We start from the raw sequence: 24,104 nt of genomic DNA, 5'->3' as shown, positions 1-24,104 counted from the left end.
TCAGATCAGAGGTCTCTCTGCTTCTCTCAGTCTTTTCCACTGATAGCACTGTGTTGGCTGATACTGTTAGCCATCATTGGACTTCGTATCTACTGTAGGTATCATTGGTTTTTTCTTACAAACTTGTTTTGTTTTTGCTTGTCTTTACTTAAAGGACAGCTTTTAAGTCTGTTACATGTCGTCACACTGTTAAAATAATCGCCTAAGTCATTTTTTGTCAAAATTGGTTGTTTTTTTTGCCTAAATCATCTCCTCATGATGCCGGCCACCTATGGTAAAATCACCTACATCCTCAGTTGATCAGATCATGTGATTTTACCCCTTTAAGATCATCACTTCTTTGACAATTTGCCACATTCATAGGCATCAGATAAGAACCCAGCAAAGAAGAGCTAGAGTGAGATTGTTTAGTTATCAGTTTAGTTTATCACTGTTTTATTGTTGACACTAATATTGGTAACACTTTACTCTAAGGTGTCTACATAAGAGTCACATGAGCGTGTCATAAACATGACATGGGATGTGTCATGAACATTAATGACACTTTGAAGTAACATTAATGCTGATGACACTTGTCATGTCATGTTTCTGACAGGCTTGTGTGACTCTTATGTAGACACCTTCAAAATAAAGTGTTACCATATCTTGCTTAAGTCACAAAGGCATGTTCAAAAAATTGCCTAAGTCATTTATTTCTCTTAAGTTACATAATTTACACACAGTGTTATTACTATGCCAATAGTCATCCTTTGTTACATCCTTTTTGAGTGAAATGATCAATAAATGTCATATGTTACACTTTTGGTGAAGTTTTTTGTGTTTCCTGCAAAACTTGAAAAAATGAGTTAGGCGATTATTTTAACAGAGTGACGATGTACATAAAACAGTCTTTGTTTAGTATCCTTCCTGTGAAGAGATTTCTCCTGTCTCTTACATTGATCAGAGCAAGAAAACACAGTTTCCATGTCCATCCTTTAACGCCATGGTCATGTAAAATACTTTTCAGACACACAAGCCTCAAAGTCCAACACCTTTCTCTGTCTGTCTCTTTAGTTACTTCTGTTATGTCTGAAAAAGACGCAAAGCTTGCTGCAGAAAACCAGCAGCTTCAGACATTGATTCAGCATCTGAATTCATCAGAAGGCAACTCGACTCTACTGGCAGTCATTCATGATCTGAAAAACCTCAACAACAAAATCAGCTCAGACAATAAACACCTTATGAATGACCACAACAGTCTGATCATGCAGCTGGGAAACCTGACGGCACAAAACCAGCAGCTGAGAAACAACTTTACAGAACAAATAACAAACATGGAGACAAACTGGATTCATCTCAACGTCAGTCGAGCTCAGTGGAGCGTTGATGCCTACTGCCCCATAGTGCCTACAGGAGGTATGTTCAGAACCCATTAATCAATTAAATAAAACAACATTATCACAATGCAGTAATGTTGTTTAGTGCTTGATCTTTGTTGTTTCAGAGAGACATTGTAATTCTTGTCAGGATGGTTGGTTATTCAACGAGGCCAGCTGCTATGCGATTAATAACCCTAACCCACCTGATCGGAAAACCTGGGAGGAAGCTCTAGAAGACTGCAGAGCGAAAGGTTCAGATGTGGCTGTGGTATATAATCAAAAAGAAAGGGTAATTTTTATGATGTATATATAGTGAAAATGTCTTTTCTGTACGCTGTAAAAAATCAATTTTAAAAAAAGAAGAAGAAAAAAATGCCATTTTACAGGGTTTTTTTTTTTTTTGCTTTCTAATTTACTTTAATTACAAATATTAACCCTAAAATAGAAGCTTTAGATTAATACAATGGGACATTATATATTTTTACATTATTATTAAATTGCTTAATGGTCTTGAATGTTAAACTACAGTAAATTAGGCTATATGTAAAAATAAAAAATAATACACATCATATTGATGAATATAAAATTAAGGCAACTTAATGTTTTTTTGCAGTAGAATCTAAAAACCCAACCAAATCCCGAAACTTCTTAGATTAACCTTTTGTTGCAAGTCTTTCTTGTACGTCCAGTGTACAGTTGGTGGGGCGACCTCATACTCTCTAGCACTGGAACTATAGTTGTTTGTTTCCTTTTTCAGAAAAAGTATTGCTATTAACATTTTAATGTTGAAAATATTTCCAGAAATTGTAAAAATAAAACAGTAAAAGTCTGGCAGAAAAAGTTGCAAAAAACTTACCGTCATATTAGAGTGAAAGTAAAACTTCAGATATTCTACAGATATATATTTTTAAAAATATAGAAATGTTGTGTATATTGTCCGTAGGCCTAATTTTAAAGAAATTATCTGTAAAATAACTTATGATTGTTTACTGTTATTTGACGGTAGACTTTTTACCTTTTTTTAAAAAAAAACAGTGTAGGTCTTGAACATACTGTGAGTCTGACGGCCATAGTTCCCAGTCAAAAATAACAGGCCGTAGGAAATCAATTTGTGAGACTTTATAATCAACCAGTGTGTTTGCTTTATGAACAGTTTAAACAGTGTTTACACAATATTTGGGCTAAGTTTAATGTTTAAATGTCTGATCATTGTCTCTCTGTTGTCAGAACTTGATCAGTGATTACAGCTCATACAGTTCACAAAGTGACGGCTACTGGATCGGCCTGAGAGTTGAAGATGGGAGATGGAAGTGGGTTGATGGAAATTATCTCACTGCAAGGTAAGACGAATATTCCTAAACACGATGAATGATAAAATCAGTCTTTGTTTAAGCATTTAAGCATCACATTCCTCTAACAGCTCCTGGATAGAAGCTCCTACCATCGGTCACTGTGCAATGGTTGTACAAAGCCAAGGATGGAAATCAGTGAGCTGTGGTGCAAAACAACGATGGATCTGCAAAAAGAGCGCGTTATCTGTTTAAACCCTGCAGTCTCACTACTGAATACTCTGTAAAGATCATATCAATTGGCCTGTAAATGTCAAACTATAAGGACTTTTACTTCCCAATTTTAATTTTCTATTTTTCAAAAATAAACATAGAAAGTAGTTTTATTTTGTATAGAAAAAAGGGAGAATAGTAGAAAGTTGTTGGTTTGTGTGTCACTCAGATGTCAAATTATATTGTGTATTATATTGCCTACAGTACAGGAGGGACTGTGTGTCCCAGTATTAAAGAAAATACAGTTACTGGACTGATGAGGATCTAAACTGTTAATTATTAATACATTTGAATGGGCTTTTCTTCTGCTTTATCAGAGATTTAGTGCTTAGAATCACTATATTATTGTTGCTGGTTTACCTACAAAAGGCACTGCATCACTTGTTTACATTAGTATTCTGATTTTCACAATATTTACCCGTACAGCTGATCATTCCACAGTTTTCTGTCCTTTTAGAAGTAATTTCATTATGTATTCTGTTACACTGAATAAAATTATGCCACACATTCTTATCGTTGTCTATTTGAAATGTCAGTAAGCTTTAATACAGTCCGGAGAAACAACCTGTAACATGTTCACTATCTGCACCAGCAGAGCTCCAGAGAGAGACAGGAAGTCTCATTTATCAGAAAAGTATCAAATTGTGTGTTTTGGGGTTTTTTGCTCATTTAAAACATTAAAAACTTCCTTTAGGTCAGCAATTATTTCTGACCTGAAGGAATTAGTATTAGTATTTTACAAAGAGGACTTATTAGTATTTTTGGCTTTTACATTAAAGGGTTAATCAAATCAAAAATAGTTTCAATCAGATTTCTTTCTGAGGTTGTTTTGCAGCAGGAGAATCCTGGTTTGGAATGTGACCCTGGTCTTTCTATGGGATATTTCCATGTTCCAAAAAATCTGCGACACGCTCTTGTTTTCCCTGCAAATTGTTCTTTTAACATGTCAGTGAGCTTTAATGCAGTCACGAGAAACAACCCGTATAATGGATTTTTCCCCTTCCTGGCCGTATTCCTCTTCCACAAAAAAGCACCGAAAATGGGTGAAAATACTTTTTCTTTATTTATACAGTGTATGTTGCTTTCTGAACATAAATGTGACACAAAGGGGCGTGGCTTAAATCGCCTTAGATACACCCTTGCTGTGTTCCAATACCCATACTTACCGTACTCACTGTACTTAGCTTGAGTACGCAGGGTGTTCCGATTCCGATCGCGGTGAAAAGAAGTGTACTTAAAGGACCCGGATGTTGTACTCATAACGGTCAAAACGCTGAGTGTGGAACGATGTACACTATACGCACTCAACGGCTGCCATCTTGTCTACGTAGCGGAAGAGGCGGAGCCAGGCGGAGCCGCTCAGCTCGAAAAAAATGTTTGTAATGGCGGCCGACGACGCCGGCACATTTTCCACATTTGCTGCGTTAATGGAGCCATATTGCCGGATTGTAGAAGTAAAGATTAAACAACACAAAGGATAATTTTTTCGCCGTTTAAAGCCGGAAGTTTTTCGCGGGTGACGAGCCGCGGCGGCCGTCGCGAGCGTCATTTCCGGTAAGTGCATCACGGAGTATTAGATTTGGAACAACACTCACCTGCTGAAATCTGTGTACCTTGTGAGTGCGGATAGTGTACTGCATTTAAGTGTACTCATGGAAGTATGGGTATTGGAACACACCTACTGTCTGACATGTTCTGATGCGACTGCGCGAACCGTGTCACCCGGAAACAACATGGTTGTTTTGGTATCCGCTGGTGAAGCAAACATCTGTTAAAAGCTCAAGCAAAGACAGTAAATAGCCAGTTTTGGCCACTGGAATAAGGACGTTGGTCATCTTAACAATGCTTTATCCGACTTGATGAAACGTGTCGTGCTCCAAGTAAAAGACAGACATTTAGTTAATTTAGAGAATCACGGTAGCTAACGTTAGCGGTTAGCTAGCCTGTTCGCTGGCTAACTCAGTCAACAAGTTGAGTTGAGCATGGACAGCTCGGCGTTGGAGGTCGATGCAGTGAAATTTGCCAAAACAGCGGTCACCTATGACCAAAGTGGCAAATATAACGAGGCTGTATTTTATTATAAGGTACGTGGTATCACATTTCAACTTAGCAGCTATAAATAGTTGCTACCTGTTAGCCTGTAAGCTCATCGTACCAAGCTAAAGGTAAACATTCACTTTCACTTGCCCCTTTGGAGGTGTGTTACCTATTTACAGTAAGAGTTCATGTATTTTAAAGCTTTGAGAGTCACTGACTGATCGTTAATAACTTTATATCCCTTTTCACACCTTCCATGATACCTTCACTATACCTTTATCTATTTTACTTGCTGTTTTACATCATATCTGCTTTTCTTTACTACTTCTCTTATACATTTACTACATTACAGTTTATTTATTTGCAATTACTGTCTACCACAATCAAAGTTTTTTTACATGTAGTATGTTATATTTTATTCCTCTATTTTACCCTCTGAACTACTGCACTATGTCTTATGTATTTTTTTACTTACTTTTACAATTGTTTAGAATCAATAAATGACCACAAAACAGAATTATGATACCCAGGTGTATTGGTATTTTCTTACACCACTACTATTGCATGTATTAGATTATCTTTTTGTTTTCGTTTTATCCATATTTACTGAGGATTGTTGGAGCCTGAGATCTAATATTCTTGCTGCCAACAACTACTTCTCAGTAATTGCTGTGCATGTGACAGTAGTTAACTAAATAAAATGTGTAAATAGCTATCTGTCAGCATTAGCACTTAGCTCATCTTACCTAATCATTCACTTTAATTGTGAATTTTGTTTGTCAGATGGGTCTTCAGTCTCAGCGGAAAAAAGGGCAAAATGTGTTGATATATGATAGATGAAATATAGCAATCGGTAGCATCAGAAACTGCTGCAGACACAGTGTGGGTAAAAAAAAACACTGAAGAAGAAGACTTTAGGAACCAGCTTCTAACCTAACATCAACTATGTCACGACTTCAAAGCAGAACTAAAAACTTCTTCCATTGTGTAATGATAATAATGATGCCACTTTGCCACACACAAATTTCTGTTTGTCATATTATTTTTTACTTGATTTTAGCTACACTATTTTATAGAGGTGTGTATTGGCAAGAAGCTGGCATATAATAGGTAGAGAACAGTGGGGGTTTTCGACAGGCATTTACACAGTCCCTGTAAAGTCCAACATTGTTGCACTACTTTTTGTGCAATCCGTCTGCTACTCAAGCTAATAATTAAAACCAGTGTTTTTGAGAATCAATACAGTATCACATAACATTGTATAAAGATTCTCAATTGTATGGATTCTATCATAAACCTCTCCTATTAAATGTTTTGTCTCTATCAATCTTGTGCATGTGAATAATGATTAACTTCTCACTCTTCTGGGATTTTTTGTTGCAGGAGGCAGCTCAGGCCCTGATATATGCTGGCATGGCAGGGTCAAAACTGGACGGAATCCAGGACAAAGTAAATGAGTACCTGGATCGAGTCCAAGCCCTTCACAATGCTGGTAAGCTCACCTAACCAGAAACTCAGGATTCAGTGTTTTATTTTGCTGCTCCCACTTTTGACTGATGCTTATTTTCAGAGTAACATTTTAATAGTGACTAAACTTGTCAATCATGAATTTTGTTCTTTTTTTTGGCTGCATACAATTCCAACAGCTGATCCTTTCTCAAAACTCGCCAGTTTCTGTTTTAATTTAATTTAGTTCTTTTAATGCTGCTTGTTTGCAGAAACATGGTCCCTTCAATTTTTATTGGACAGACATTATCAGTATTTTCATACTGCATATTGATTTGCATACTGCAGTCTGAATTCACAGTACTCGCTTTTGGGAACTCAAGCACACTAGACAAAACAAACAGACAATATGGACATTTTGGTAGTGTCTTGTATAAAAAAAAAGGTTTCTGTTAGACAGGAACAGCAGGCCAGCTTCTACTGCATTATACGTCATTATTAATTTCTCCCTACTGTTCACCTGAAGTTAATTCTAATCTGATCTAAATTAGTTCAGTGGTGAAGTGCTTATGATTAAGTAAAGAATAGTTCAGAACTGTGACTGAATGGGCCCTGAGGACATACTTTCTCATTTGCTGTCTGACTGATATTTTCCATGACTTTATTGCACACTGTGGGTGTGTGCGTCAGTGTGCATGCACATGGGTGTGACCACAGAGACTGTGTTGTGTTGGACAGCTAGTGCGTGACATTTAGAACTGTGTGTAGCTGGTGAATGTTCCTGCTGTTTTCTGTGCAATGAATGTCAAATGTTTCTGTAACAGAAGCTACAAAGAGAGGAGTTTACTTGAGTTTTTTAGAGTTAGAGTTGTTCATATGGTTTTATTATTTTTGAATCCAACCAATATATATTTTTTAATATGATCTAATTTCACCTTAAATGCTTGTTTTAGAGTTGTGCTGTATCTTAAGAATAACCCCAGTCTGAACTAGATTTCTCTACAGACATAAATGAATAGAAACTGTAGTGAAAGGTGTAATGTTGCTGGTATGATGTCAGTGTGATTGTTAGAATATTATTTCACGGTCTAGATTTACTGAGAACTGCATGTATCACACAGAAATAAATAGGCGAGACCTGAATCTCTGTGCTGCTCATGCAGTCTTTGCGGCCTTAGCAGCCAGAAGACATGTTGAATATGTTGTCTCTTAACAAAGTGTTTATTGTATGTACTAACTATTACTTTCCTTAACCTTCGACCCCAGTCCAGGCACAGAAGATCGACCCGCTTAAGTCCCGGCAGCAGGTGGATCTGGAGCGTGCCCACTTCCTGGTCACCCAGGCCTTCGAGGAAGACGAGAAGGGAAATGATGATGAAGCAATTGAACTGTACACTCAGGCTGTGGAGCTGTGCATTAACACGGTAAATCTCTCTCTCTTGTCATCATTATATCACTCACAATGTTCCTTTACTCCCTCACATTATCACTTCTTGTTTCAACATTTGTTTCTCCTTTTTTGTTTGTAACAGTCCAATGAGACATCGGACCAGGTGCTGCAGACTAAACTGAAGCAGCTGGCACGTCAAGCTTTAGACAGGTAAATGTGAAAATTAGCAAATAAAAGACCTGTTTTGATTTTGTATATTTCCTTCTGACTTACTTTACCAGGATGAATAAGACAAACCCCTTTCACTATGCTTTGTCAGGGCGGAGGGTCTTAAAGAATCCCAGTCCAAATCAACTCCAACTCAGGACAGGCCTGCATCTAAGCCCAGCAGTGGGGCCAGTTCTGGAGGACAGGCCCGCCAGTTCTTCCCTCTTGGGCCAGACTTCAGCCTCCATGACCGACAACACACCCATCCGGTCCGAGCGGTCCAGTCCAGTGACCCCCATGGTCAGCGCTACACGTCTGAAGAGATCGAGGTGCTCAGGTGAGCCGGCTAGTGGAATCTGTTGTCCAGTGATACAAAACTACTTAGTACTACTTTCAAAAAAGTCCCGTAAAAGTTGATAAATGTATTGGAAATCAAGTCCTATAATGTTTTTAATCTGCAGTGAAATTATAATTGAAATATGAACAGGCATAGTGGTCACCAATTTATTTTGTTTGATTTAAATTTACCTTCTCAAGGACAAGGTGATGTGAGGGCAACCACACTACACAACTAAAATGATCTGTTAGCTGCTCTGTTGCACTGACCTTGTCTTTCTTAATAGGAGTACATCAACAATCAATGGCATCGCCTATGTGCCCTTCATGAGTGTGGACCTGAGGGAGCGCTTTGCTTTTCCCGTCCCTTTCTCGTAAGTTTGCTATTCATAATTTTATTTGACTTTTTTAAGGTTAGCAGCACAGTGTCAGAGCTGTTTAGTGACAACATGCGTCACTAGGCAGACAGGAGAAGAGAAAACTGAGCGTAAAAAAAAAGAAAGAAATTGTGTAGTGATATATGACTTCATACATTTGTAAAATAGCATTATATATCTGTCATGAGAGATGGGTGTCTGAAACGCAACACAAATGCTTTAAGAGATGCTGCTGATTGCTTTGCAGTCTCAATGTGGTTTTAGGGGCTTTGTTTTATCAGTAAACTGTATCTGTATTTTCTAACAACCAGATATTGTCGATGGACAAACAGAGGCAGGTGGCCTGGTTGTGTCGGTAGATAGAAAGTAATTAGTTACTGCATTTTAACCCTTTGTTGTTTTATTCTTCTCACCAGGGACAAAACAGGGAAACTGGCACTGTCACCTAAACAGAAAGCTATCTTCTCCCGCTGGGTGCGACCAGACGAGATCTGCAATAACCCTACCATGATCATGTCTGTGTCCAGCTTCAGCATCAAACAGGTCAGACTGGAAGCCGCAGTCAGTGGATCCAGCTGTGCTTGATGTTTAACAGCTTTCAAAGTGGAAAATCTTGTTGTCTTCTAGTTAAAATCGTTTGCACTGGACCTGTGTGTTATTTGTGGATGTCTGTAATTTGATGTTATAATATTGGCAGATTTAGGTTTTATATCATCTGCAGAACGTCCACCCTACCCAGAGGTCATTGCTGTACTGTATGTTTCTGTCCTCTCAGTCTGAGTGCTGCTTTCCTATTTTTTGTACATTACCGTATGTGTAGACTTTACATGCAGCCAGTAGAGGGCACAGCAATCCCACAGATAGAGATCTTCATGGTACACATGAAACACACATGTCAAACTTGTGTGTTTTTAACAATAGCAGCTTTATCACTGCCATACAGACAGAAACAGTTTACAATAACTTGCATTTTTAATGTGATCCTCTTCTGTCTTTTTGTCCAGACGGTGGTGTCTGACTGTTCGTTTGTAGCGTCGCTTGCCATCAGTGCGGCCTACGAGAGGCGCTACAACAAGAAACTCATTACCAGGTACTGTATGTCACCTCAGTGTTTTGATTAGTTGATACTTTTTAATATTACATATATCATAGGAAACACTATATTATTATCATATATTGTCTCAAACAAAAAACAGCGTCAGAAAACAGAAATCCATCAAAATCAACTTTAATATTGTCCACGTAATTATTGGCATGATATTAGATTATTTAGACTGCCAGAGTAGAAGTATATTTGTAAAAATCCTGCATCGTGTCCATTACATTTTTGGCCCTGAGTGCCTTATATTTAAATATTAAATAAAAAGACAATATTGTCTGCCAGTGTCATTAAAAGCTGCTCTGCACATCTGCTGCATCCACCCTTTGCAGCTTCTAACCTTTTTAAATACAGAAAAACATGGGCTTAGCATGTACATCCTTTAAAAAATGAAATAAGATCCAGCCTTTTGTGTTACAGCGTCATCTACCCTCAGAACAGACGAGGGGAACCAGAGTATAACCCCTGTGGGAAGTACATGGTCAAGCTTCACATCAACGGAGTTCCCAGGAAGGTAAAAGACAAATCACCACAACCAGTTAGTTTCCCTGTGGACATGAAACACCAGGAGGCTGTACAAGACACAGAATATAACACTACTGTTGTACAAACCAGCGCACTAGGTTCTTCCTTTCCTGTTTTTGAATGGAAAGGGTAATTGAGAAAATTGATCAACAGTTAAATAGTTTTGGAAGAGGTGAAGGTCTTAACCAAAACAGCATGGACAACATGAATCTAACCGCAAAAATCAGCTTAATTCACAGAATTGTCGAGTTTGTACTTTGTATGTAGGTTGATTAATTCAAAATCCAAAGTAAAACATCAGTTTTCTCAAGTTCAAACCACTTATTGATTTATTATTGAATTTTCTATAGATTTTATTTGACCTTTTTTATTCTTTTTAGAGCAGGTTAAAAATGTGTCTCCTATCCAAACAGACTGCATGCACACAAACTCAGTTTAAAGGCAAACTAGTAATTGAGTTAAAGTCCTGATCTTTTTGCTAAATAATAACTCAAACTCATCCGTCCAACCTGCGCCTGTCTGTGCTGCAGGTGATTATAGACGACTACCTGCCAGTGGATCGTAACGGAGAGCTGCTGTGCTCCTACTCCAGCAACAGGAACGAGCTCTGGGTCTCCCTCATAGAGAAGGCCTATATGAAGGTGATGGGAGGCTACGACTTCCCCGGCTCCAACTCGGTGAGTGAGTCTAGTTATCACACCTGCTGTGGTGAAACTGTTTAGAGTCCAATAGCAGAAGAAGGTATTTTATTCAAAGAGTCATATATGTATCCCTTCATGTTGAATTAGGCAGGCTTGGCAGGTCTTGGAGTTTGTATTAAAACATATCAGATCACTTCAAGTAGGTTTTGAAAGAACACAAAATCTGCAAAAGAAAAAAAGTGTTCTAAAATATCTCTCTCTCAGCAGACGTTGAATCTTTGTAAGGAAATTAGGTTGTGAAAAAGTGTTTTTTTTTGTTATGTTTTTTTCTGTTAAAGAACATTGATCTGCATGCGCTCACTGGCTGGATCCCTGAACGAATCGCTATGCACTCAGACAATCAGTCATTCAGCAAGGACGACACTTTCCGTATGCTCTTCCAGAGGTAAGAAACATACAAACATGCACAGGAAAAAGGTTATTTTCTAGTTTAAAAAACACTCTTCATCTTTTTTTGTTCTTCCATAACCTTCCCCCACTGTCTCTAGGTTTCTTGCCCTGTTTAATCTAATGTCATCTGTCTTTTTCCCTGTTCTTTCCATCTGTTCATGTGGCTTCACCTCTGGTTTTACTCTCTTCTCACTCTCTGTTGCCAGGTTTCACAGGGGTGATGTCCTCATCACCACAGCGACGGGTGTGATGACAGAAGAGGAAGGGGAGAAATGGGGATTAGTGCCAACGCACGCCTACGCTGTCCTTGACATCAGAGAACACAAGGTTGGTATAATTGACTTTAGCATCTTATCATACAGTCAGCACTTATATTAATCCCTAAATGGACTGGAAAATATAAGCTGTATGCATTTGGATCATATTGATCCTTGGAAGAAGCTGAAATCCTCAACATTACAGATTTAGTGTTGCTCAGTTTGCTTTTATTTGCAGTTTGGATTGAAATGCAATAGTATGATGGTAAATTTAGTGTTACCCACCACTAAAATGAAAGCTGTTTAATCAGCTTGTATGACCAGTGGACACATCTCCTGCCTTTGCTGTAACTGCCATCATATGTGTGTGTGTTGTTCTTGTAGGGAATGCGTTTCCTGCAGCTGAAGAATCCGTGGAGTCATCTGCGGTGGAAAGGCCGTTACAGCGAGCGTGACGAGAAGAACTGGACACCTGAACTCCTCAAGTACCTCAACTTTGACCCAAAAACAGCACAGAAGTTTGATAATGGTATTCCCTTTCTTTCCCTTAGTCCAATACAATATAGACATAAACATTACCAACTATCTTTTTAAGCTCCTTCCCTGAAATGTTCCAATATGTATTATTATTTAGTGATTTTGCTCATCAGGAAAAATTGGTTATCACCTCAAATAGTTGAGCATCAATAAATTCACAGAAAAAAGAATACAAACTCTAGCAAAGATCTTTATATTCAAGGTCAGTTCTTAATTTGTGGCAGCATTAGTATTTTAAATGTGACGGATAGAGTCTCAGAGTTATACAGGGAATAGCAATCGCACGCTACCCTATAGTGGAGGTACAATCCCCTGCAGCAGATATAAGCCGTGTTTCCATTAAAGTGGAATCACAGTTTGAAGCGAAATTTTGAAATGGCATGTTAAAGAAAATGCGAATTAGAGACGTTTCCATCAACTGGTTTAGAGCGAATAAACAAAATTGCATAAACGTACTTTCATCAGAAGATGGCAGTGTAACGTATTGCTGTGGGCTAATCCGTCAGTAAACGGGAGAAGAAGTCATGTGAGTTAAATGTTTGCTACGTCAGAACTTATTTGTTTTCATCTCTCGTTTAGTGCATTAACTTTTTTTCGAAAAAGACAAAAATTACCTCAACCTTTTTATGCACATTTTCAAAACTTTTTTTTCAAATTTCTGTATTTCCATCAAGCTTTTCTCATGAGAATCTTCAAAATGTGCATCGATTTCGGTTGATGAAAACACGGCTACAGTATGATGAGAAAAACTCACCCTTTAGTTGCACAAAGGGATTAAGATGATTGAAAGAAATGTTTTATTTATTTAGTTGTTGTTGGGGGTTTTATTCAAACCATCTGAGCTTAAGCATAGATGCTTTTTTTACCGCATTGTTTTTCCAGAAGTGCATCCAGTCAGTGAAAGTTTTGAAATTTTGTCTGTCCAAAAGTTTGGGAACCTTTGATGCTGCAGGGTGCTCCATCAAATAGAAATCATACATATATTTCCTGTGTTGCCCTCCAGGTGTTTTCTGGATCGCATGGGAAGATCTTTGTCAGTACTATGATGTCATCTACCTGAGCTGGACCCCTGCCCTGTTCAAAGAGTCCTCCTGTATACACAGGTGTGTGTGTGTGTGTGTGTGTGTGTGTGTGTGTGTGTGTGTTTAAATGTACAATAAGAAAATATGACTATTTTGATCAGTATGTATGCTGAGTGCTGTGCTCTGTGTGCCGTGTGCAGTAGCTGGGATGGGAAGCAGGGCCCAGTGAAGGATGTCTACAGTCTGGCCAACAACCCCCAGTACAAGCTGGAGGTCCAATGTCCAACAGGGGGCGCTGCTGTGTGGGTGCTGCTCACCAGACACATCACTGACAAGGTAGAGAAACAAAGCTGGGACATACTGATGACAGCATATTATGATTCATTTGTATTTTTGTTTAATCTCAATACCAGTTATTGTATCATTGTATCTAATGACTGTTATCTGTTTGTCTGTCCAGGATGATTTTGCACAAAACAGGGAATTCATCACGCTTGTTGTTTACAAGACCGAGGGAAAGAAGGTTTACTACCCAGGTGAGTTTTGATCGATGCCTTTCAAATGTTTTTCTCTGTGGTACTGAGCTGTGAGATTTATATTGTAGTGGAGTGGCAGCAGGTGTTTAAAGGCAGCGCTGTGTCATGTCTATATTTCTGCCCTGCAGTCACACAACAAAAAGTTTACATGACTGGAAGAAATATGAGTACAAACAAGAGGTGCAACAGCTCACAAAACTCACAGCTCAGATCGTATTATGGTTTTGAGTCATAGACCGGTCCAAAAATACAACTTCAAAGAACAGCTCATCATTGCTTTTATTTTTTTTAAAGTTTTTTTAAGGGTTGTACAATGTTTATCTGCATAATAAACACTCGGGCTAATGATAGGGTAAGATCTGGATAGGAAACATAGACATCCCATTTCAAATATGTGTTGGTTTATAAACCTAAGTTATTTTCTTGTTTATTGCAAGAAAAACCCTATTATGTGATGGAAGTAATAATTAACCCTAAAATACATAAAATAAACAAACCTTTTGCACAACCACTTGCACAAAAAAAGACTAGAGTAAAAAAACACTCTCAGCTCTGCTAACCATCAACGTTTTTGACTATATCTCCCTCCGCAGCCGACCCCCCTCCTTACATTGACGGCATCCGTATCAACAGCCCTCACTACCTGACCAAGATGAGGCTGACCAGCGCAGGGACACACACCTTCACACTGGTGGTTTCCCAGTATGAGAAACAAAACACCATCAACTACACGCTGCGGGTGAGAAAACTTTTTTTTTACCCCCGGTTTCAGCCACAGCTGATAAAGCTTGTAAATTGAGCTTCATGAATATGTGTAGGAGGAAGAACCAAAAGCAACTATCTTACAAAAAAGATCTGTCTTCCAAGCAGCCATGTGTTTGTGTATTTATGTGTTAGTAAGACTTCATTAAGGCTCACGACGGGTCATCCATGCTGCAATGAGCATGTCTGCTTTTGTTTATTTGTCAAATTTACATGTTGCAGGGTTGCAATTACTATTTTCTCCTCCTCACTTCTCTTCTTCTGTGTGTGTGTGTGTGTGTGTGTGTGTGTGTGTGTGTGTGTGCATGCGTTGGTTTGCACACGTGTGACCCAAATATTTTTTTTTTAGTCATTTATAATTCATGGGCTCCTCTTGCTAACTGCACCGAGCACTGTGCAGAATTGTTTTTACAGAAATAACTTATTAAAAAAAACATGCACCCTGTGCATATGTCTGCTGTATGTTTCTTTGTTTGTGTAACAGCATCTGATCTCCTGTAACCTCTCTCTCTCTCTCTTTCTCTTTCTCTTACTCTTTCCCTTACTCTTTCTCTCTCTCTCTCTCTCTCTCTCTCTCTCTCTCCCTCTGCACTGAGCCAACGCTCTTCCCTCAGCTCAGATCTGCATCTCTCTTTGAAAATCATGTTGAGAATAACTGATTCAACTCGCTCTTGTTCGCCGAGTTTCCAGCAGAGATCAAAGCAGCAAACGTGACTTATTTTCTCATGTTCCTCTTACAGCGCTGATATGAAAGATCTATCTTCTGTGGAGATAGTCATGAATAAATTAACAGCTTTGTTAAAAAGTTAGATACCCACCCACAACATGTTACACTTTGTCTTACAAATTTGTAAGACGTAGAAGTAATATTAGGCAGTATTTTTGTTGTTTCTTCGGTTTTTAAATTTGCCTGCTTTGTCCCAGAAAGTTTGCTGTTGATATTTATTTTTCTCTATGCTCCTTGTTGGTTTTGGGGCTTATACAACTGACTCCCCAACCCATTGGATTTACATCAAACATGTATCTTCTGTTCATCTTTTTAACCCTGTCAGCCAATCACATTCCTTTTGTTAGACAGGTTCATGTTCTGTGTTAAATCTCAGGTTGTGTTTCTCTCCATAGGTATACTCTGGATGCAAATTCACCTTCTCCAAGATCCCAAATCCCTTCACTCAAATCAAAAGGGTATGTTATCCTCACACCTACGCACAAGTAAACAGACACACATTGTGTTTTATAGTGCATTTTAATCCTGAATCATTATATTTGTGTCTTCAGATCAATGGCCAGTGGAAGGGGCCCAGCGCTGGAGGTTGTGGGAACTATAAGGATTCATACAAACACAACCCCATCTATCAGATTAACCTGGAGCGGCCGGGACCGCTGCTCGTCGAGCTCCGAGGATCCAGGTCAGGCTGATAACACCAGGGACTGGTTAACTGATATGTTAGGAACAATCTGGAAATCTTATAATAGTCAGCCAGTTTGGCTTCAAAATATATGATTTTGTAGTCAATACGAACCTCAAATACAGCTTTACATCTGAGTTCGCTTCAGTTATGTGTGTGCTCATATAGATAAACATTATGAGCAGCAGTGAGTGAGCTTCTATCTCTCTGGCTTTAAACAGATGGCATTAATAATGCAGTTCTACTTTCTTACAGAAAAAGAGATAACCCATTTCATAATAATATGTTATTTGTTACATTGATGTGAATGTATATTAATACAAGCAGTAGCATTCACATTTGTTCAGTTGTCCCTTGAGTTTTTCCCATGCAAAACGAAATCTTAGCTCCTTCAATAGCCAACCTTGTGTAGCTGAGCTTGGAAACTTTACCCCTTTTAGCGTTTTCAAGTGGTATTATTGTTGGCACCACTGTTTCAAAAACAAGGGTTTGCTTTCTGTTTTCCTCAGAGCCTAGCAACACAGGACACACCGCATCTTCTCCATGTTATCATGCAGAATCGATCAGCACTACTGCTGTTTTTTATTAAGGCCACCACAAGAAAATGTGTTATCTTTGGATTATCAAATGAACAATTGCTAATCGATGTTTGTTTCTGGATGCCTGTGTTGGCATTGGCTATCGTAGATAGGATTAGAAACAGGGCTAGCTAACGCTAATGCCAGCAGCCACAAACAAACCAGGAGCTGCTTATTTTTGGCTGGTAATGAATTTCTTGCAGGTTCTTGTAGTTTTTTGTTGTTGTTTGAAATCCCCAAAAAATATAATCTTCTCCTTCATCTTCTTGGAGGACAAAATTGCATGGTAAAATTAAAGCTTTCACTGTTTCACAAAAGTAGTCAACAAAACTAATCTGGAAAAAACTGAATTGTTTCATTTCAATAAAACAAAATTTGATTTTAACTATGTCAAATTCTGTAATGTCGATATCAGAATGGCAATATTTTTACCAATACTGTAGCATTCTCTTTTTGCTATTTATCTGGATCTAAAAACCTGAGCAGTCATGTTACAAATCCATGCAAATACACTGTAAGAATAGTGTTCCTCCAGGTGCATTTTAATTCACTTCAGCTGAAATTAATCTGTGCAGACTTACTTAATGACTCAATAACTGAATGACTCACTGACTTTTCCACACTGGGGTATTAACACTTAATGATCTTTTGGGTCTGTCTCTCTGTCTGTTTCTCCCCTGTGTTCTCTCTCTCTCTCTCTCTCTCTCTCACACACACACACACACACACACCAGGATGACTCAGTGATTTCAGTGTGTTTATCTCGACACTGTGCAGTATGACTGCAGCACAGCAAAAACACAGACAGGATCAGACCATGACTGTAAAAACATCCATATAGTCTCCATGTCGTCACCCACAGCTTTCTGCAGCATATAGTGCCACTGCTCCACCATGTAGACAGTGTTCACTGTATTTCACAGAAAGCATTTTTCCCTTGGAACACAAGATTAAGAGTCTGTAAAACTGCAGACAAGGTCAATTATGACTCTTCTAAAATCTGTTGTGTGTGCGACAGCTACCTTTTAGATTATTCTGTCTTTTTCAAAGGCTGTACGACTAAAGTTTTTACCCACACCACAAATTTGTCTTGATGCTGGTAGTTAATTTCCTTTCTGTTTTTGTTTGCTTGTGTCTGCAGGCAGTACAGTGTTGGTTTTGAGATGTTGACAGTGTCGACGGTGGGGGATCCAGGCCCGGCTACCTTCCAGAAGAAGAGCAGTGGAGATTACAGGTACAATATGTTTAACAATAGCAAAGCTGGCCACACATCAGGCATCAGTATGAACAGCACACTGGTAGCTACGATGCAGAAAACTCTTTTTATGTAGAATATACAGAATATATGTAGGCTACATACAGTGCACTTATCCTTATAATAATTATAATTATAATTTTGAGTGACTTACAAGCACAGAACCTTCAGCTTAAAGCCTGAAGAAGTCACACAAGGTGAACTTTACAGACACATCATTACCTTGAAAGGATAAAAGAAAGGAATGATTGTCAGTAATTTAATTTGTAAAGAGTATTAACAGATTTAAATGCTTGGAGGGAAACACAGACATTTAGGGTCATTCTGTAATGAAGTCCAGTTATTTACAGGCCACTATGGTTCTGCAGGAGTAGAATGAAGAAACTGTATCATGACAATGATAATACAAGTATAATTGTGTGTATATATACACCAATATTTATGAGCAAACATGTTAGTTATGGTTGCATATAACTAAGTCTTTATATGTAATGTTGGAGAAATTTGTAAAAACATGGCCTTGTTATGTATATTTTTTCTCTCCATGGCTACTTCAGGGCTGCATAATTGTGCACTGCTTACATTCATGTTTATATCAGCAGGCAGTCTTCTTCTCTCCTCTCCCAACATGCACATGACCATGTCATTGGCATGTTGAATGTATATCAAGTGACTCACATGCTTGTGTGTCCTCGTGCAAAAATAAAACTCTCAAATACTGATATTGGCCTCAAACGGAGCTCCACAGAGTCTGGCAGTAAACAAACAAACAGAAAAACTCAGAGTCACATGCATTGGGAGATGACCTGCATGTGTTAGACAATATTAGACTCACGTGTGTGAGAGGTAAAACCCCACAGTAACCTATACTAAATGGGGAATTGATTTGTCAAAGTAAACAGAAAACATCATCAACACATCAGTTATGTGTGTTGTGATAATATCTTATACTGTACAGTAAGACACACATCAGCAACAGTCCCTGACCGAGTCAAGAAAAAAACTCTGACCCTTTCAACAGAAATTTCATCACAAATCAGCATGGTGAGGACGTCGCATCAGCTGAACATGTGTATCTGGAGATAATGTGTCTTTATATACATACTATCCACCCTTCTTCCCCGTATACTTTTAGATTTAGTCAAAAATATTGAAAATTTGATGCAAATTAGTTGGATAATTTAACCATTTTTCTCTGTATTGTGCTGCTGGGTTGTATCCCCCTATGATCTGATGTATATTTTTTTTCCCAGATGTGGCTTTTGCTACATGGAGGTGGACCACGTCCCAGCAGGCCTCTACAACATCATCCCCACCACCTTCCTGCCCAAACAGGAAGGACCCTTTTTCTTGGACTTTGCCAGCGTCTCACCCCTCAAGGTCTCCCAGCTCCAATGAAGACTGAGCTGGACAGAGGACGGGGCCGGGGATGGGAATGAGGTACCTGCAAAGATATCATGGGATGTCGCTAAAACTGTAAACTTTGGATGTGATGAAGACTGAAGAATGTGTCACAGCCTCTTGTGCTGAACCTTTCGCTGAGGACAGACTGTGGGCTTGAACTTCACAGTTTGCTCTGTGAAGTTAGGGTGATGGAATAAATTATTAACGAGGACACATCAAGAGGAACAGTAAAGTCAACAGTCAAACCATTTTGGGACAAAATAAAATACACAAATGGACAGAGTAAGAAAGACAGAGCTGTTGCACCATCTTTTGCTATAATAAGATAAAGTGTTTGTGGAGCATCTGCATTGTTGTTCTGATCAGACGGTTAAATCTGATGGATGACAGCAATTATAAGACCACATCCTGGACTCGACAGGATGCAGAGATGTAACAGGGTACAAATGAGCACCAGCCACCAACCAAGAGCTGCAAAATTGGTGTGAAGGTGCAGCAAATTCTGTTCAGGTTCTGCTTTGCTGCAGTGAGCACCTCATCAGTTTAGAAGCCATTCTAAATACTGAAACCCCATTTTTTCACTTTAGTGAGGAAGAACTTAACTCTCCTGCACAGAGTCCTGACCTTAACCCCATCCAACACCTTTGGGATGAATTAGATCTGATCACCCACTAATGGTTTTGTGGCAGAACAGGAGCAAACCCCTGCAGCCTGGTTTAAAACTTAGAAACCAGAAGAGTGGGGGGTTTTAAAGTAGCACTTTGATGCCAATTTTCACATGTGGAGTGTTAATATGTCCACAAACCAAGTTCTGGATCTTACTTGAGATTTGGATGAAATTTGCAGAATGTTTCAGGAACAAATAGTACAGGGAACATCATGATATTGTCTCAGTAAAAGACAGACCTGTCTGTCACAGCCAGTATGAAATGACAGCTGTGTCTAGTGAATTCATGCATGGTCCTCCTGAGCAGAAATAGTGGCATTGCTTGTCCCGGCTGTAACTTAAACTGGCTATACATCGCATTAACTGCTGTAGAAATCAAGCTGTTATAATATATAAATAAATGTAAAATAAGATTATAAATTAGAAACCATAAAGGAATGAACTATAGGTTCATGAAAAGTCTCATATAAAGGCTTGGATAAAAATGTGTAATGGAATTGAAAATCCACTCATGCTTGAGATGCTCACTGCTGCAAAAACCACTTGGAAAAGAAGAAATTGCTTGATACCGCCAGCCATAATAAAAACAAAATGTTATTTTGCAGAAAAAATGTCACCTCAGCTGAAGGCCTCAGTCGTCCCTTTCTGAAACTATTGCTTTACCTTACACCCTCATCAGACCTGTTGACTTAGAGTTAAATAAGCTGGAGTCCCCGCCAAAAGCTGATTAAAAAGTCTGTAAGGTAGAAGGAACAGTTAGTTTCCTTTAAATGACCGTGAAGGTTTTTCAAATTCTCAGGAGCAGTGCAGCAGAGCAGCACCACAGGGAATCCAGTATGGCAGCAGTTGAATGATGTCTCTTCATGTCTGTGGATGTGACGGCTGAGTGATGAAACGTCAGCCTGATTTCACTGACAGGCCTCACGTCCGCTCTCAGCTGGACGCAGGTATCACACATACCTGTATGTGTATGTGAGTGTGTGTCATGTCTGATTGGCACTGTCAACCTTCTACAGGTAGAAATGTAAATGTATTGCCAAGTACACATCCTTCGTTTACTTTCTTTGTTGATGTACTGCACTTTTTTGTAATCATTTCTCATATTTATTGTCAAGCACAATATAGGGAAATGAATATGTCACTTTGTTTCTTCAACGCAAGCAGTTTAAACCGTTTTAAGAAAGCAGCTAACCAGACCCTCACCTTGTTTCCTGGCTGTGTTTTTCACTTCTTCCCCCATCAGCAGTCTGTCACTTACAAATGTTGCTGCTATATTCTGTGCCGCTCACCACAAACTCCTTGGCATTAACCATCATCACCATGGCATCAATAGTTTTGCTGTGTTGGATTTCCTGAAAGAGATCTGGCTGGAAGTTTTCGTGTGAGCCCATCCAGCAATGCTTAGTGTTGAAATGATTGTACAGGTTTTGCTGCATCATGTGAAAAAGTAGTTTGGATTTTTTCAAGTGGGGGTTGTATGAGGTACTTATCCAGTCAGTGTACAACCTACAGTGCATGCAGTAAGCTGCTCCCAGTTTGAAGAAGCAGGCTAAAATAAGTTAACCTGCTGCTGCTGTAGTACATTAGCTTAGCCAAACTTTTTCTTCATACAACCTCACTTAAAAAAAAGCTGTGCAGGCATTTGTATGACCTTGAGGTTTTGTTTTTGCTCAAACTACTTTTCTTTCCAACTCCTTTGCTATGCCCTTTAGTTGCAAATGTTTACACTAAGAGTTAACAGTAGAGTGAGTCTGTCTGCAGTGTGCAGTAGAGGACTACACAGGGTTGTGTTAGTGTTGCGGCTACAGTGCATGCCGCCACACAAGTCTTTCTGTGTTTACAGAGCACAATCCACAAGCTGAAGTAGTGAATGTAAAGCCAAACAGTCTGACACCAATGATTCATTTCATTTCATTATTTCCTTTTCACTTAATTGATTTTTTTTATAAAAGGATTTGATGTCCCTCACAAGGTCACAGAACTGAACTTACATCTCAAAAAAACCTAAAAGCAATTAAAATAACAGTGACAAAGAAAATCATTACGTTTCTAAAACTGGAACCAGTGATGTGTTTTGCAAGTTTGAATGATATATGAGCCCAAACTGATAATTATTAATCAGCATTGTTAAGTTATTTGAGCATACAATGAATGGACACATTGTGTAGCCTGCATGTGGCTCTCCTCTGCATGCAGACTGCATCAACAGGGCACCGTGCACTGAATGTGGATAATATTAAAAAAAACATTGTCACAGTATAGAGTTTATATGATTTCATGACGGCTTTGCTTTACAATCATTCAGTTTATTTTAAATATAGCACAAAGAGAAGTTGCCTCAGTCACATTATTCCATGTTTACAGGGTGTTTTATGATGATTTGACCTGGTTCATAGTAATGCTTTCGGGGAGCATGGTGACAGTTTTTACTCATTATTACTGTTAATAATAATAATAATAATTGATTGCAGTCAGTGCTGACTGGTTGTCGACTGTAAATGAACTATAAATGCTGGTGTGCTAAAGGGTTGAAATATAGCTTTAAATTACCATTGCCAAGTATTTCTGTCAAATATCCACCTCTTGATTGATGATACATCATTATTATTATGAATGCCATATCTTTCTGTTATTCAGTTATGTCTTTTTAACAACAAACCGACTTACGTAAATATGCAACAGGACAATCTTGCAGCAGCCTGTTGTATGAATGATGATGTAATGTTTGCAGAACTTGCACTAAATGTTAGACTGATGTGTTCAAACTCTGAATACAGAAAATTATTTCTGATTCTGTCTGTGCAATTTATTTCGGAGGGGAGAGGCTTTTATTTTGATGAGACTGGCAACACCTTTATTATATTTATCAGTTTTTTCTGTCAGATCACATGCTAAATAGCGAACAAATCTTGCTTGACATTCATCTGGCAACATCACCTACACAATATGATACATTATTTTACATTAAAACATAAAATAATGAATCACATACAAGTTATCTACTTAACATTTCTGTCCACAGTGACTCTCTTGTTGACTCTAAAGCAAAATAGGAGTTTAAAGACTACTTGTGGGAGGTTAAAATTATAATAATGATCAAGAGAAACAGTATCTCCTCCTACACAACTATCTTTGCTGACTCCATTGAGCTATGTTGCCCTGTAATTGACATTAACATTAAATTTAATGGTTTTCCGTAACAAAATCAAGCACAAACTAGGACTGCAAGCAGTACTGAACGGGCCCTCGCAGTACACGTGTGTCGGGGCATGCTGCCGTCGGGGTGTGTGCGTTACAGGGGCCAGTCTATACCACCCCTATGAATTTCATTGCCTTAAGTGTTATAGTGTGGCCACGGTACCAAATATGAAATTAGACTGCCACCACAGTGCCACCTAGGGGCCGATCAATAAAACCTTAAAGGGTTATCCTCAGGAGGGCATTGACAATAATTGTACCAAGTTTTGTATAATAATGCACAAACTATCCCTTTAATCCTCATACACTGTCTGAAGGAGGACTCTTAACTGACATGTATAAGTTAGAAGAGGCAGGTAGCAATGGTGGAAAGTAACTATGTACATTTACTCAAGTACTGGACTTAAAGTACAATTTTGAGGTACTTTTATGTACATTTTATGTAACTTTATACTTCTACTCCACTACATTTTGAGGCAAATATTGTACTTTTTACTCCTCTACATTTAGCTGACAGCTTTAATTACTTTTCAGGTCAAGATTTAAAATGAAAAACATGATACATTTAAAATTATTACCCATTTTTATAAATTAAACCACTTAAAAGTTTATCAGGTAGTTAAAATGAGCGGAGTGGAGTCATTTCAAAGTGTGGTATTAGTACTTTTACTGAAGTAAAGGATCTGAATACTTCTTCCACCACTGTCCTTTTTACTTTTTTACTTTTTTTTTTTACTTTTCAGGTCGAGATTTAACATAAAAGATGCGCGGGTCGCTGCGTTGTGCGCATGAAATTGCCTAGGAGGAGTTCGAAAAAGTAGGTTTGCGACATTTCGCCAATTTGCGAAATAAAACGGTAAGCGAAAATGGGCGTGGCCTATATCACGAGATTCAGCACAACTCAGTGAATGCGTGGATATAAGGTTTTTTGAATGTCGATGAATCAATATATGAAGTATTAGCCTAAACGCGCTTTCCTTTATTATAGCGCCATAGATTTAATATAAATCTATAATATATTATATTATATTATTATAATATATATAAATCT

At 38.5% G+C, this 24,104-nt stretch overlaps 2 protein-coding genes across 2 annotated transcripts; both read left to right on the top strand.

Moving 5' to 3' along the window:
- Window positions 1-1,064: 1,064 nt before the first annotated feature.
- LOC131976730 (CD209 antigen-like) lies at window positions 1,065-2,994 on the top strand. Its single transcript, XM_059339885.1, has 4 exons — window positions 1,065-1,395; window positions 1,484-1,647; window positions 2,586-2,698; window positions 2,779-2,994. The coding sequence occupies exons 1-4, from the start codon at window positions 1,065-1,067 to the stop codon at window positions 2,900-2,902; spliced, it is 732 nt and encodes a 243-aa protein (XP_059195868.1). The 3' UTR covers window positions 2,903-2,994.
- Window positions 2,995-4,649: 1,655 nt separating this feature from the next.
- capn7 (calpain 7) lies at window positions 4,650-22,646 on the top strand. Its single transcript, XM_059339587.1, has 21 exons — window positions 4,650-5,004; window positions 6,341-6,449; window positions 7,670-7,827; window positions 7,936-8,003; window positions 8,113-8,337; window positions 8,624-8,710; window positions 9,130-9,256; window positions 9,718-9,803; window positions 10,233-10,326; window positions 10,868-11,014; window positions 11,317-11,423; window positions 11,635-11,755; window positions 12,070-12,214; window positions 13,226-13,325; window positions 13,445-13,580; window positions 13,705-13,780; window positions 14,374-14,519; window positions 15,665-15,727; window positions 15,821-15,951; window positions 17,671-17,763; window positions 19,038-22,646. Exons 1-21 carry the CDS (start codon window positions 4,903-4,905, stop codon window positions 19,180-19,182), a joined length of 2,466 nt encoding a protein of 821 aa, XP_059195570.1. The 5' UTR covers window positions 4,650-4,902; the 3' UTR covers window positions 19,183-22,646.
- Window positions 22,647-24,104: the final 1,458 nt, after the last annotated feature.

The sequence above is a fragment of the Centropristis striata genome, chromosome 8 (assembly GCF_030273125.1).
Source record: "Centropristis striata isolate RG_2023a ecotype Rhode Island chromosome 8, C.striata_1.0, whole genome shotgun sequence".
Lineage (NCBI taxonomy): Eukaryota > Metazoa > Chordata > Actinopteri > Perciformes > Serranidae > Centropristis > Centropristis striata.
Note: the sequence above shows the minus strand (reverse complement) of the source record. Positions and strands in the feature narration are given on the sequence as shown.

Bases quoted from the DNA above. Each gene is read 5' to 3' on its own strand.
- LOC131976730 (XM_059339885.1), top strand. From the start codon at position 1,065: ATGTCTGAAAAAGACGCAAAGCTTGCTGCAGAAAACCAGCAGCTTCAG. The intron at 1,648-2,585 runs GTAATTTTTATG...CTCTGTTGTCAG, and splicing joins TATATAATCAAAAAGAAAGG to AACTTGATCAGTGATTACAG. The intron at 2,699-2,778 runs GTAAGACGAATA...TTCCTCTAACAG, and splicing joins GGAAATTATCTCACTGCAAG to CTCCTGGATAGAAGCTCCTA.
- capn7 (XM_059339587.1), top strand. From the start codon at position 4,903: ATGGACAGCTCGGCGTTGGAGGTCGATGCAGTGAAATTTGCCAAAACA. The intron at 7,828-7,935 runs GTAAATCTCTCT...TGTTTGTAACAG, and splicing joins TGGAGCTGTGCATTAACACG to TCCAATGAGACATCGGACCA. The intron at 15,728-15,820 runs GTATGTTATCCT...TTGTGTCTTCAG, and splicing joins CCTTCACTCAAATCAAAAGG to ATCAATGGCCAGTGGAAGGG.